The 15,458-nt window shown below is 33.9% G+C and overlaps 1 protein-coding gene across 1 annotated transcript; it reads right to left on the reverse strand.

Annotated features, from left to right (window-relative positions):
* Positions 1-1,329: 1,329 nt before the first annotated feature.
* Positions 1,330-14,863, reverse strand: LOC111713916 (proliferation-associated protein 2G4). The gene is made up of 11 exons (XM_023488906.1): positions 14,658-14,863; positions 13,257-13,385; positions 11,968-12,152; positions 10,870-11,007; positions 10,211-10,279; positions 9,617-9,704; positions 8,047-8,150; positions 6,750-6,882; positions 5,864-5,991; positions 3,162-3,288; positions 1,330-1,450 (listed from the first exon to the last, which is right to left on the reverse strand). The coding sequence occupies exons 1-10, from the start codon at positions 14,746-14,748 to the stop codon at positions 3,181-3,183; spliced, it is 1,173 nt and encodes a 390-aa protein (XP_023344674.1). The 5' UTR covers positions 14,749-14,863; the 3' UTR covers positions 1,330-1,450; positions 3,162-3,180.
* Between the last annotated feature and the right edge of the window lie 595 nt (positions 14,864-15,458).

Consider the following 15,458-nt stretch of genomic DNA (forward strand, 5'->3'; position numbering starts at 1 on the left):
TAAGGATATCACATTCTAAAGTTTTCAGCTCAGGTAAAATATAAACGAAATGGAAAACAAAAAACATTGTTCTTCAATAATTTTAATATTAAAAATCTATATCTAATATTATTTTGTTCTTACAATATATAGATATTACTAGAAATCCGGAAAATTGTTTATTTAAAATGCGGGAAATTAAATCAAATTTATTCTTGTTCAACAAATTCTATAAGGAAATTAAGATTTTAGAAATAATTTATCAGTTAATTTAGTCTTCATAAGATAATTTTTACTTTCAACGATTATTTTGTAAGTTATGATAGTGAGCTTTGTTCTGAATTGATGATTGATCAAAAATGGGAAATTGGGGTTTGTCTCGAAAACGCGACAATGTTTCAAATTCAGGATATGTCCGAAAATGGAAAACCTGACATTGTCTTGAAAAGGGCCAAGGGTTTTGATATAAAAAAAAAATGTTAATCAACGAAATGAAGTTTCGAGATTTTGACTAAAAGATGATTTAGTATTTTGTTTTCAACCCCTGTGCACGGGAATGTAAAACCATCTTTAAACTGCATTATAATATTACTTTTTAATTCAAAAATTCAACATTTCAGGAAGGATGAAAAACCCAATGGAAGCCTGGCGACGGCGTAGAAGAAATGGTTCAATTTGACAATGTTTTGCTTAATTAACAAACATTTTTTGTATCAATGTATTGCTTAATTAGCAAGCGTTTTATCAGTTCATCGCTTCTTTTTCAAACGTTTAATTGACATTGCTTCGTTTGCAAATATTTAATCCTATCATACCAATTTAAAATAGAAATCCAACAGGGCAGTCGCTGATTATTATCTACCACAGAAGCAAAATGGGCTGAAGATCACAGGCCGATTTCTTATTCATGTTACCATAGGTACATCTATATGTCTTATCTATCAATCTAATCTAAACTCCTCTGGTAAAGCGTAACCATGGTGTAACTATGATTCTACCTATGGTAGAATGCGTTAGAAATTGGCCAAATGATTGGGGACTGAAAATTGGTATTCAAACACAACGTCGGATGACATCTCTTCCAAATCATTTTATTTTTTCTTTTCCCAAGGCCAACATAAAAAAATCAACTTAATTACCAACACTTTTCTTTAGACCTGATGTAGTATTGTCACTTTAGATTTGTGAGAAAACTAGACGTTGTATGGGTGATTATTTTACTTGATTTTTTGCAGGCTGGTGTAAATTTCTTCAATGCAAGTCGAGCATAGTTTTTCGAAAAAATATGTCTACACAATGAATGAGACAGTCTGCTTTTTAACTCTTTCTGATGTCAGTTAACACACAATATTTTGGCATTCATTAAATAGCTTTATTGACCGCCTTACCAAGATATAAATATTTCACAATAAAAAATAAAAAATCGATTTTCCATCACCGCTCCGTAGATCAGTGGCAAAGGGTCTTGCACCTAAACAAGAAAAAATTAAACCAGCCACAGTAATTGTTCTTTGGAGACCAGTTATAACTAATATCCGCTGGATTAAAATCTGATTTAAAAAATGTCACTTAGCAGTGTGTGAAGGACCCTGTTGACCCGCCTCTGTCTATCTTCTCTTACAACATGTAACAACATCCACCTGCCTACATCCATCTGCCCTTCAGCCAAAATATGCATATATTGGCACCCATCTGAGTGTTAGAAATGGGCCAAATCTGCATAGTTATTTTTTTTAAGCGTATATATCTTGAAATCCAAGCCGAGTTCAACAAAACTTTGTCCACTTTTAGCTAATAAGGTGTGAGAAATAGTTTATGATGAAATTGGTTTTAATTTTCGAATATATATTTCGAAAAAATTACTGCATTTCAGCTCATGTCTTGTTTTCGGAACATATCCTGGTTTTGAGACAATTACTCGAATTCATATCAATGTCAATTTTCAAGCATTTACGCACTTACGTCACAAAACAAGATTATTTGATCTGAGCTGGGAACTTTAGAATAGTGGATATCGGGATTAATGCTTGATCCACTCTTTTTCTTAATCTCCAGATTAAATATTGCTTGTTCTCCTCATGAATTTTATCTCCAGGTTAATTAAAAGATCAGGATTAAGGATATCACATTCTAAAGTTTTCAGCTCAGGTAAAATATAAACGAAATGGAAAACAAAAAACATTGTTCTTCAATAATTTTAATATTAAAAATCTATATCTAATATTATTTTGTTCTTACAATATATAGATATTACTAGAAATCCGGAAAATTGTTTATTTAAAATGCGGGAAATTAAATCAAATTTATTCTTGTTCAACAAATTCTATAAGGAAATTAAGATTTTAGAAATAATTTATCAGTTAATTTAGTCTTCATAAGATAATTTTTACTTTCAATGATTATTTTGTAAGTTATGATAGTGAGCTTTGTTCTGAATTGATGATTGATCAAAAATGGGAAATTGGGGTTTGTCTCGAAAACGCGACAATGTTTCAAATTCAGGATATGTCCGAAAATGGAAAACCTGACATTGTCTTGAAAAGGGCCAAGGGTTTTGATATAAAAAAAAACCTTTTATAATTTTGATTCCAGAAAATAGTTTTAAATTGGAAATTGTTGTCCTCGTCATGCTTAATAAAATGTTGGCTTTTGTTTTAATTATCGACTTTTACTCTAGATATGGGCATGGGATCCTATAACAGTCTTTCAATTAGTGCCCATTTATAACACTCAGTGTTAGAAATAGGCCAATTTTTAGTTTTGGAACTAATGGCCCTCTGTACTTACAGTAATTATGATAAATGGGTCTTATTACACTGGACAATTGCTGTGTCTCATGCTCATTACTTTTTAAAAAGCTATAACTTGATTCTACAAGTCGTCTTAATTTTTCAGAATTATCTATCTAATTTTGCGGGAGACATCTAGCGGCCAAACTATCGTCCCCCAAAGTACGTGAACTTTACGACCACTGTTTAAATGGTGGAGAGAACGGGCTCTACCTTCATGTCTACGTCAAGTTCAATTCAAGTTCACCTGCAATCTAAATATACTAAATTCTACATACATCTACCTACATACATCTACCTACATTCACCTACCTTCCTTCTATTATGTCTATACAATCCATGTCTAGTGTAGACCCATTACCCAAGTCAACACGTCTAAACACGTCTAAATACCTATTAATTAGCCAGGTTTCTAGCTTTCCACAAGCATTGGAGCTGCTGTCTCCTCGCTCACAGCTTTCTCGGCTGCCTTCTTCTTCTTCTTAGCAGCTTTGGGGTTGGCGGAAGTGTTCAATAATTTCTAAATATTTTGCTAGTAAGTAAAATAAAGGGAATGAGTGACAAAGTAAGGCTTCATTCGTGTTCAGAAAATCTGGAATCTGTTCTTGTGAGTATCAAGGATCTCCAGAGTCAGCAAAACTTACTGATCCAAGGACCAGGCAAATAAAAAACCAAAATACACTTTATAAACTTTGAAGATTGCTCTCAGACATATCCCAAATGTTGATACGAGAGATTAATAAATCTCATGACCTCTGAATTGTCGACCAAGCCCAAGGTGCAGCACAAAAACCATGAGAAAAAATTGAATGTTTGAAGATAAAAGTAATGAGCTATATTTGGGTCCGGATGGAACTTATTGACCGCTAAAAAAAATGTAACAAATCATCTGTTCAAGATATAAACTGCGTTTCAAGTTATTAAGCAAATAGGTTTTTTAAGGATTAAAGGGAAAGGAAGAAAAATTTAGAAAAGAAGTTTTTTTTTTAATTTTACATTTGAATATTTTTTTTTTCAAAATAGACTCAAAATATACAAGCGTTTCAAGTTATTATGCAGATTACTTTAAAATACTTATATTTGATGTAAAACTTAGTTTTTTCAAAAAAAAACGATAGATGGGTTTTGTCATTTAAAATTTTTATTTCAACCTAGAAAGAAATGCAAAAAAGGTTTTTTAATCTTCCATATGATAACAAATTCCTACGTAGCCTCCTGACCTCCTAATGACTTCCAATAGCCTCTTGTCCATGGAATTGGTTAGATTTTTCATTTGATCTGGTCTATCACTAGCGTCCGCTTTCTAACAACAGCCCACACCTCTCTTTGTAAGCTATGATGCCTACCGCTACCAGAGTGGTAAACTTTCATCTTTAGATTAGCCTAAAAGTTCCCTATGGGATTTAAAAAGGGTCATTTTGCCTTTTTGACCCCATTTTTTAGTCACTGAATCATTGACTAACAAGCCAATCCATGTTCTACCTAGATGCATGCCAGGATGCATTGTCTTGTTGGAATACAAGCTTATTTGAATCTCCGAATTCAGATTTCTTTACCAATCCAGGAACTCCCAATAACCCTTGGACTAAAACTTGACACCATCCTCAACCTTGATTGGTCCACTGATCTCTTCCCTGATGATCCTGCCCAGATAATGAACCCCTCTTCCACCTCGTGCCTCCTTTTACGCTCCTGGGGGTTATTGCCATTTAAACCCCAAAGTTCAGCCCAACCGTCTGGGCCATTAAGAATCACACGGCACTAGTTTGTAAAGATGACTTTTGAGAAGTCTAGCTGATCATATGATGTGGCCGATAAACTTTTTTTTACTTGTGTCATTTGGTCAGGACTCAGGAGTGGCAAATGTTTAATTTTTTTCACTTTTGTCCCAGATTTTTGCAATCCTTAACGTGTCGCCCTATACGGAATATTCAAAATAACGATCTCAAACAGGGTTTAACTGGTAGCCTGAGGTGTACTGCTGACCTTAATTCTTAAATTTTTGATTTTTTTTTTGCTTTCTTCGATAAGTTATCTTAATCATACATACATTTTGTACTGTTTTTTTCTGCCTTTACAAAAGAATAAACTGTAAAGTGAACTCGGTTTTAAATCTTCAAAATTTTCAATGTATATGGACAGGCAGCAAGTTCCTCTAAAGTTATTGTTCTATACCCTTCACTCCAATTCACCTTATTTCCCATATTTCTGTGATTTTGGTATTCCACTTGCATAATTATTTGATACACTGTAAAAGTACATTTTTACACTTTGTGTTTACTGTTTACAACTCAAATAAACAAATATTTGCTCACAAATTCAAACTCCTGAAGGAAAACTTTTTTGTAAAATGAAGATTTTGAAAAAATTTATTTCCGAGTCAGAATTTAAAAAAACGTACTTGCATAATAACTTGAAACGCAGTGTATAGAACATATTTTAGGCGATAAGGGGAGGTTGATGTTACTATTTGATTCCCAGTATATATATATATATATATTTATATAACATTTTCAATAAAATTTAAATGAATAGAAACTCCGTCGTCATTTCTAACATTAAAACTGAGTTCCTAAATTATTTCTCCACAAAAATGCTTATTAACCCAAGGAGTATGGAATACAAGGAAGAAGGAATCGACCCGGCCCACCCTACCATATGATTATACATGCTTTGCAGACGGTACTTTATTTGAATAAAAAATATGCTTTGCTTTTCTGTCTTATGTATAAATACCGCGTACATGCATTCAGAATAGGTTAAACAGAGAGAAAAATTAGGCTGAATAACGCCAAAGTCAAACATAAACATTTTTAGGGGTGCAAAAATATTAGCAATACAAACGTATTTTTTTAAAAATCGGTTTTATTCAATATGGTATAGTAAAAAACGCATTTAAAAAACTCTTTACGTCTGCAAAGTATGTATATAATCAAATGGTAGGAGGGCGGGCCGGGTCGATTCCTTCTCCCTTATATTCCACACTCCTTGTTATTAACTTAAAGGAAGTAAATCTATTCTTGCATCGTAAAATATAGAATACAACATGGATGGTGGCTTAGTCACAACTTCTGAATAAACAAAAATAGTCCAACCTGGATTTCCTGATCCTCTATAGTATATTCAGATTTGTATAGTTCAGTATCAAAGGGTAATCCAGTAATCTTCTGAGGTCCGTTGGGCATCAAGAGAACAGTAAACTTAAACTGGGCAACAGACTCGCCTGATAATAAAAAATACGTTACATTAAAAATTCGTTGGAAATCCGAGAATACAAACCTAATAATTCAACTTATTTTTTAAGTTATATGATTAGAAGCCCGAATTCAAATCCTTATGATAGTCTTAAAAGTCCAGAATTTAAAATATTAGAGACTATAGCTTTTCTGTCTGGAAAAGAACTTATTTTTTTAAGTTATATGATTAGAAGCCCGAATTCAAATCCCTATGATAGTCTTAAAAGTCCAGAATTTAAAATATTAGAGACTATAGCTTTTCTGTCTGGAAAAGATGTGACATAATTTAGTTCTTTTTTATTATTTTGAGGTTTTGGACTTTTAAAGGAACCGCATTAAAAATTTTCCTTTATTTCAAAACTGTATTCTATTAAAGTTTATTTATTGAATTTGCAATATTTTTACCCAAAGAGAAAATGTAAGAGGAAAACAACCCGAAAACTTAATTTTAAAACGTTTTATGTTGCTTTTTTTTTTTTTGCATTAGTCACACACACACATTTCTCTTGGCAGTGTAATAAAAAACTTATTAGATTTGTGTAAAACCTAGTACAAAAACCTTTAGTTTTTAAAAGACGAACCAAGGCACAAGCTATGTCTCATCACTTCGTACTGGTCATGTGAAAGTTTGTGGGTAAAAAGCGATTCAATGTCTCCGGCTAGGTTTTTCCTTTTTCTATTACTAGCTCATCAATATCAATTGGGTTAAAATTATTTGGAGGAAGGGTGAACAATTATTTCTTACCCTCCTTCTCAAATAGAACCTGGAAGGGTTCTACAAGCTTGTGTGTAACACATTCTACAACTCCCATTCTTGCTTTCCTCTCATCTTCCATATTTCTTAAGTTGAAGGGCATAGATCCGCTCTGCTTGCTTATCTATAAAAAATCAACAAGAATTAAAGAAAAGTTTTAAATAAAGTTTTACGATGTTCTTTATATATATATTTGAAATGTTGCACGGATGTTCTTTGAGCAGATTTATTTGCTTAGGTTAACTTGTCTTTTGATGCCGGATTTCATTTAGTTTTTCCCAGGGCATTAAAAACATCTCCAAAGGATAATTTGTGAAAATACATACCCCACATGCAATGAATTGTTCTTTCTTATTAGTACTATAGCATAAAGCCATTGTTGAAATATTTTCATTTTTGGAGGTCATTTAGGTCATTCGAGGACGTAAGAGGTCATCAGAAGGTCAAACACTGTATTTATTGCTACTTCTGAATTCCCTGGGTTCCTAGCTTTCGTTTGATATGCATAGGCCATAGTTAAACATTTTCATTTTTGGAGGTCGTTTAGGTCATTAGAGGTCAGTAGAACATCATACACTAGATTCGTTGCTGCAACTGTATTCCTGGGGTTCCTAGCTTTCGTTTGATATGCATAAAGCCATAGTTGAAACATTTTCATTTTAGGAGTTCATTTAGGCCATTAAAGGTCGTAAGAAGAAGGTCAAACATTAGAAGGTCAAACACTGGATTTGTTGCTGCTACTGTATTCCCTGGGTTCCTTGCTTTCGTTTGATATGCATAAAGCCATAGTTGAAACATTTTCTATTTGTGGAGGTCATTAGAGGTCATTAAATTTAATTTTATTTTATTTTATTTTAGGAATTTCGAACCCCCCCTCCACATTGGTTTTTTACATTTTTCCAGGGGAGATCTCCCCCAATTTTCCAGGGAGAGGAACGTCCCCCCTTTTCAACACCAGTGATAACATGGAAACTAGCGAGGTTTTTAAGTTTTCTAGTTCGGACAAGAAATGATTGATAAGAATCCAAAATTAAGAAGCAAATATGTCGCTTAAAATAGGTGCGCTTTGGGTAAGTTTAAGGAATTTAATAATTCCTTTTTGCAATTCAGACATGTTATATTGCAATGCTAAAATTTTTTGTTGAAATTTACTTTCTCTGAAACCCAAACGTTAATAAAAAATGGACAAATGTCTTTATATCAGACATTTAACCAGCTAAAAATAACTTAGTTTTAAATCTTTTGATGAATTCAAGTACAGTAATCTATTACGAGGAATCAAACCGACCTTACTGAAGAACTCTCTCGAGGTTTTCAATTTGAGCATGTATGTATCCTCAGTCTTCTTGTAGATCGTGATCTTGGCATCCTTCTCTCGTCCTACGCCCTCTCCTAAATAAGTTTGAACTTGTTAATTGAAGGAATAAATCGAATGAAGTTTACACAAAAAAAAATACTTAAAATTCTTACCACCTTTCATTTGTTTCTGAACGATTTTATCTTAGCACAATGAGGCAATCTTCCAATCCTCAGGTTTCTTGATTTATGATTACAGAAGAATTTATTTCAATCATTTGAATTTTACAATTGGAGAATTTCGAGAAACAATCAAAAAGGAGTAAGCGGGCATAAAATCCTATTTTTTATGTCCACATAGCATTAAAAAAAAACCTCTTCCGGCCCCCTTTCTAGAATTCTTCAAGCTATATACCACTGCCCTGGGTTAAATATCTTTTTTTAAATTATGAACCTTTTTGGTAGAATGTTAATCAATCATGGAGGATATCCTTGTATTTCAAAAGCTGTATTTTGTACCAGTGCTTAGAATCCAGATCTGTTGGATTCGCAATAGTTTGGCTTACTCGAACCGGATCCGCAAAAATATGCGGATCCACGGATCCGGATCCAAGGGGCAAAAAAGCAACCAAAAACTGCAAAAAAAACTTTTACTATTTACACGCAAATCTGAACTATTAAAAAGAAAGAATATAAAATTTTCCTGATTTCTGAATGTTTAAGTTTAGCATAAAAATAAGCGAAAAAATTTACAAAAATTTTAAAATTCTGCTCTGTTAAAAAGTTCAGTAAATCTTAAAGAAATTACCTGGATCCGGATCCATTTTTTTCAGTGCGGATCAGTGATCCGGATCCGCATCAAAATTTAATGGATCCTAAGCACTGCTTAGTACCTTGGGTAGTATCATACATCAAGTATTGTTCACAGTTAATGTACTACAGTACCTTGGGTAGTATTATAAATCAAGTATTGTTCACAGTTAATGTACTACAGTACCTTGGATAGTATTATAAATCAAGTATTGTTCACAGTACATGTACAATGTACCCTAGTACCTCGGGTAGTATCATAAATCAATATTGTTCAACGTAAATGTACTCCAGTACCTCGGATAGTATCATACATTATGTATTGTTCATCGTAAATGTACTCCAGTACCTCGGATAGTATCATAAATCAAGTATTGTTCAACTTGAATGTACTCCAGTACCTCGGATAGTATCATAAATCGAGTATTGTTCAACGTAAATTGTACTCCAGTACCTCGGATAGCATCATAAATCAAGTATTGTTCAACTTAAATGTACTACAGTACCTTGGATAGTATTATAAATCAAGTATTGTTCGCAGTAAATGTACAATGTACCCTAGTACCTCGGGTAGTATCATAAATCAATATTGTTCAACGTAAATGTACTCCAGTACCTCGGATAGTATCATACATTATGTATAGTTCATCGTAGATGTACTCCAGTACCTCGGATAGTATCATAAATCAAGTATTGTTCAACGTAAATATACTCCTAACACGCAAAGAATAAAGGATAATGTTAATTATTACCTGTTGAAATTAAGACATCTACTCCATAAACTTCATGCAATTCAAACTCAAACTTCTCGTGCTCCTTTCTTTGAGCCTCACTCGGGTTCTAAACATATGTATGTATAGACAACAAAAATGCGTTCTAAACATATGTATGTATAGACAACAAAAATGCAAGTGGTTGTAAAATGAAAAGCTCAAAAATAATAATCAGCAATTCAACGTGTAGATAAACCGGTTTTACTTGAACAATCCTTTGCCAAGTAGAGCTTTTGCTGAAATTGGGAAAACAATTGATTTAAGAGTGAACTGACATTGCAAGTGGTGGGCCCTAAGCTGTTACTGTCAAATGACTGAAGAATTATTTTTCATGTCTGAGAAAAAATTTAACATTTAAAGGCAAGTTTCACCTATTAACTAAAAAATGTACTATTTTCAGCATAAAAATCATAAAATTAAAAAATTCAGCGAATAAAACGAAAAAAACCTTAAAGCGGACATGAATAACATGCGGGAACAGAAAATATTTTCATTAAGAGCGGGGAAATTATTTTTCAAGAAAATGTACACTTGAAACATCTAGATTCTAGATTGTGAAGATTTATTTTCTACCTGGATTATAGTTTTCTCGCCATCAATTCTATTCTGCTCTAACTGATGGGAGAGCATACCCTCAACTGGCTAAAAACATACAAATATTAAATCCAAGTTAAAGAGATTATGTCCCTCGCTTCCCTGCATGATTAAATTACAAGATTTGTCATAGCTTAGGCCAAGTGTTGTCTTGGCACCTTTAGAAATTTAAAACAATCCCTTTGAAATCAAAATTAAATCATCTCTGCAGTGAAACGTTCTATTTTCTTCTCTCACTTATTTATCTTTTTCAAGGTTTCAATTGTGGCAGAAACAGCATTTTCAACTTATTCTGGGATTTCCAAAATATGTTAGTATATTTTGAATCATCAAAATCGAGAAAAAAGAAGGAAAATTGTAACAAGAAATTGTGTTATGGATATTGTGTATTTAACAGAATCTTTCATTTCAAGACGTTCGACCTACTGAACCACTAATGGAAAGCTTGCATTGCACCAAGGACTATGAAAAAAGTTCCGTTCGAGAATGGAATACATTTGAGTTGGTAAGAATTCAATTAGTATTCCATTGCAAATGGGGTTTCTGAATGAAAAAGAACCACGCATATCTGTATTATGATTCACAAGAATTCACTAGTTTTTTTTTTAAGTCGGTAGACAACTCGATTTTGTACTTACTTTACATTTGAAAGCCCCTGCTATTTTAGAGACTGTATCAGTTACTTCATATGTCTCATTCCCAGGCTTGACGAGCCGCAGTGCAGCCTCACTGGCCAGATGGGCAGCCATCATAGCGTCAGCTTTACGTCCAGTCACCTGGGATAAACATTCTGTGACTAAGCTAAAAAAAAAAAAAACAGAAAAAGTTTACACCAATTCAATTAATAATTCATTATTCCAGGGGTAGAAAGTTCCAACCAGTAATTTGCAAATGCTAAGCTTGAGCGCAAAACACGTTTTGGAACATGTCGCGATTTCGAAACATTTCACAGCTCAACAATACTTTTCAAAAATTCACATAGTTTGGTACCTAAAGAAGTTTTACATTATATGGTACACGTTAAATAAAAAAATGAAAAAAAAATTGATTCTGTTCTCATATTTCAAAATATAACTAACGACTTATAGCACTAAAAAATTCGAAAATAAATATTATATTAACTTTTACTACTAAATTTAACAGAAAAATGCGGGAAATTTTTATATCCGTAAATCATCTGTATTCTATATATTAAACAGTAGAAACAAAATACAGAGAAATACGTTTCGTGGCCCCCCCCCTTGAAAAATAAAAAATATTTTTTTGTGAATTGTGCTTTTTGTAGATTATGAAAGTGCGCTTTATTCTAAATTGCAAATTATCAAATTATGATGTTGCAAAACGCGTCCAAGATTCGAATTCGTATTTGTGCGAAATGGAAAACCTTTTGAAAATGGTATTAGTTTTTAATAAAAATAAACGAACAGTTAGTAAAGTGGTGTTTGTCCCAAAACTAGTTTTCCTACACTAAAATCATTCATTTTCCCCAATTTAGCGAACAAGACCGCAAAAAAATAATTCGCTCCGTGCAAACATATAAAATTATTTTTCGAGATAATACACCCCTGCACGTTTTAGCTGATAATTTTAGCAAGTCAGGTGGAGGACTGTCCCAGTTAACAAAACTCGCCGAACATTACATTCGGGGGGGGGGGGGGGGGGGGGGGGGGGGGAGGGGGGGATTGATACCTCCCTGTAAACCCAGAAATTTACTTGGCACGGAAATGAAATCTTACCGGATTCGCCTTATTCTCTCCAATGACAAGCGTATGAGCAACAACAGCGATGAACCCATCAATGTGCGCCCCGAGGTCAATTTTAACCACGTCACCGTCCGCCATTATGGTGTCGGGCTCGGAGTTGAGGGGGGAGTAGTGGCAGATTACATTGTTTACAGATATACATGTTGGGAAGGAGATTCCTGAAAGAATTAAAATCAGAACTATGAGGTCTGAGCTGAAAACTTTAGAATGAGATATCCTTAATATTACTTAATCTGAGTATCCAATGAACACACTTTTGATTTTCTTCTTAAACCGTTCTTACTTGAATATAGTAGAGAAAAATCAAAAACCGGTTTTTATAAATCATAAGAGTTCATCCCATTTCTGTATAAAATCTTAAATGGCGCGCAAAATTTCAAACTTATCTGCTACATATAATACGCGACTCTGATTGAATTTTATACACTTTTCAGATTACAAGTACAAGATTAGATTAGTCTCGATATTATGAAAAAGAGAGGTTTACGCATAAATCTCGTTATCCACCATTCTAAAGTTTTCAGCTCTGAATACATAACAAGTTTTAAATGATTCTTATAGGTAATCCTCACAATGGGCCTGAGTCATTTCAAACGAATATCTATCAAAAGCCGAATTTAAGACAGCATGTATGTAGTCTTAATTCCCTGATCGTACACCATGGGAGGAGACTGTAAGATGACTTAAATCTCTTCAAATATGACGCTTTAAGTTCTATTTAATGTCTTCATTAATAATCTGGCAATGAGAGAAAGATAATGGATAAAAAGATAAAATCTGTAATCCTCTCTGAACTCTCATCCTTTGTTTGTGGGAAGCAGGGGTGTATTTTTTTCAAGTATGAGGAAATTTGATTTTAGATGATTTAGAAGAAGGGGGGGGGGATGTAAAATTGGACTTTTTTCATTCTTTTTGGCAACTTTTTGATATATTCCCTATAAAATCATTAATTTAACCCCAAATCAGGGATTAACAAATGTTTGCACTACGTTCAATCATATTAAACTTCTATGGAAAANCAATCCCTTCAGACTCGACCGGCCATCAAAGTTTGCCACCCCATTTACCGGATGACTAATTTAATTTGGACTGTAAATAACTGCACGCATTAAATACATATTTATTGAGGTTGAACCGTATTTAGTCAAGCTGGCAAGTTCAAACAAAACTTGTCCTATGGATGACCATCTTGAATTATAATTAATCTGCCCGTCCATTTGAAATTTAGAGCATCTTTAACACTAAATCAATTTAATCACTACCTTTAACGACCTTCTTGTCCTTTTTGAAGGCCTTGCTAGTTTCCTCAGAGAGTTTCTTGTCTGAGAGAATACAAAGGTCCCGGACAGAAGCTTCAGGTTTACACAGTTCAACAACCTCCTTCAACACCTCTGCAAGAAAAACAAATTAAACTATACCTGGAACAATCGATTAACTGACTATAATTGGATCATATCCTGGTAAAATTTTTGGGAGTTTTTAAAAAGAATACGAAACAATTCAGAACTTCTATTTTAGCCTTCGCTTCCATGTTTAGAATGGGACGCTGAGTCACGTAACATGATACATTTCTTTATTTATAATGGCAGGCATTGGCAGCCCTAAAACCAAGAATGGAGTCAGACTTCACGCCCGTCAGAACCTTCCAAGCTAAATGATACTTATGTCATGTTTAGGTCCGGGGCTAGGTCACATGGAGGACTGCCCAACTGCCCAAAGCCCGTTCTCTCTTTATATTAATGAAGTTCACGTACTTTGAGGGACGTTAGTTTGACCACTATATGTCTCACGCTAAATTAGATAATTTATACGAGAGACATCTAGCGGCCTAACTATCGTCCCCCTCAAAGTGAATTTCACGAACACTATCTAGAGAGAATGTGCTCAGACTGACACCTCCAGTCCTCCTCTTGTTGTTCGTTTCGCACCTTGATCAAAATATTAAAATGCTATGTTTTTTGCCAGATTGTGACAGATCGGTAATTTCCCAGAGAACAATTCATGGACAAACCAGCAATAAAAAGGTGATCAGGTCTGTCCTATTGAGCGCTTTTTACCCTCCCCCCTCTCTTGAAACTGCGTACATGACTAACATAATATTTATCTATATAAATTCAGGATTCTAAGGTTAAGACAGTTACTGGCCCCGGTGCTGCGGCTAAGTGAAGGCTAAAGTGCCGAGCGCCGCGGCTAGGACAGAACACATGAGCTCGGTGCACATTGTGCAGAATTTGGGAAGAGGAGTCCATGAAGCGTGTCAGTAAGAAATTACCGTATAATCGGTCACTAATAGAATATTTAATTACTTTCGCTGAACGGTTTCACTATTAGCCATCTATTAAGCAGACTACTGCTCAAGTCAGAAATCAAAAGATTTTAAGGACGTATGATCATATTACAAAAAACTTATTTCATGTACAATCTTGAATAGCGAAAAAAGCGTATATTCGAAAGGCAGGAGATCATTATAAAAGCCAAGTTTAATAAATCACTGTAAAGCGAGGGCAAGAAAAGAAGTCTACGTTTAAGAACTAGCAACAAGTATCACAGTCAAACAAGCTCAAATGCATAGAAGCCTGAAAAGTAAAAATACCGTAACTGCTCGAGCTTCATCATAAACTCATAATGCCTGCAAGTTGGCAAAGATATAAGAAATAGCTTACTGTTGACAATATCGGCGGACATCTTATACTTGGTAACCACCAAGTCGTCGGCGATGGTCGGCAAATCATTTTTCTCTCCGGTCTCCCCCATTTCTATCACGACGTGCAATTGTTGATTAAGTAAATCACGTGACTAAGTTTACCGCCAATCTCTTTAATATTCAACTGCTAACTGAGCTGGAAGTTTCCTTCATTTTCAGTGATTTGAGATTGGACTCAGTATAACTGAAAGTTTCTAAGCACCAATAGAAATGGTGTTATATCGATTGTACTACTGAATGATCGGACTAACGTTTATACCAACGTTCATTCAATCAAAGTACACGGGGGGGGGGAGCATTTGAACTACTCCCGTTTGAACTATTGTTCATTTGAACTACTGACATGACGTCATTTCCTGTAGTTCAAATCAACACAATTGCTCATTTTCGAACTATTGTTCAATCACTATAATTCAGATTTAAATTTGTTTATAATTATGAAGTTATGGGACCATACAATTAATTTATAGATAACATTCACAGAAATGTTTCAAATGATGCATTTTAAAAATAGTTTAAATTAACAAAGAAAATTATAGTTTAAATGAACATAAAAATATACTAACCCGAAACCTCAAAAATACGTATGACATACGTATATATAAGTATTTTTAGGTTTAGGAATACGTAAAATTACGTATTTTCTATATACGTAATGACTTACGTATTTTTGTAACCATTTCCTTGGTAAAAATACGTATGACAAACGTAACAATGCGTATGTGAAAAACCTAAAAATCCAATTAATCAGGAATTTTTA

Source organism: Eurytemora carolleeae, unplaced genomic scaffold (assembly GCF_000591075.1).
Source record: "Eurytemora carolleeae unplaced genomic scaffold, Eaff_2.0 scaffold3, whole genome shotgun sequence".
Classification (NCBI taxonomy): Eukaryota; Metazoa; Arthropoda; class Copepoda; order Calanoida; family Temoridae; genus Eurytemora; species Eurytemora carolleeae.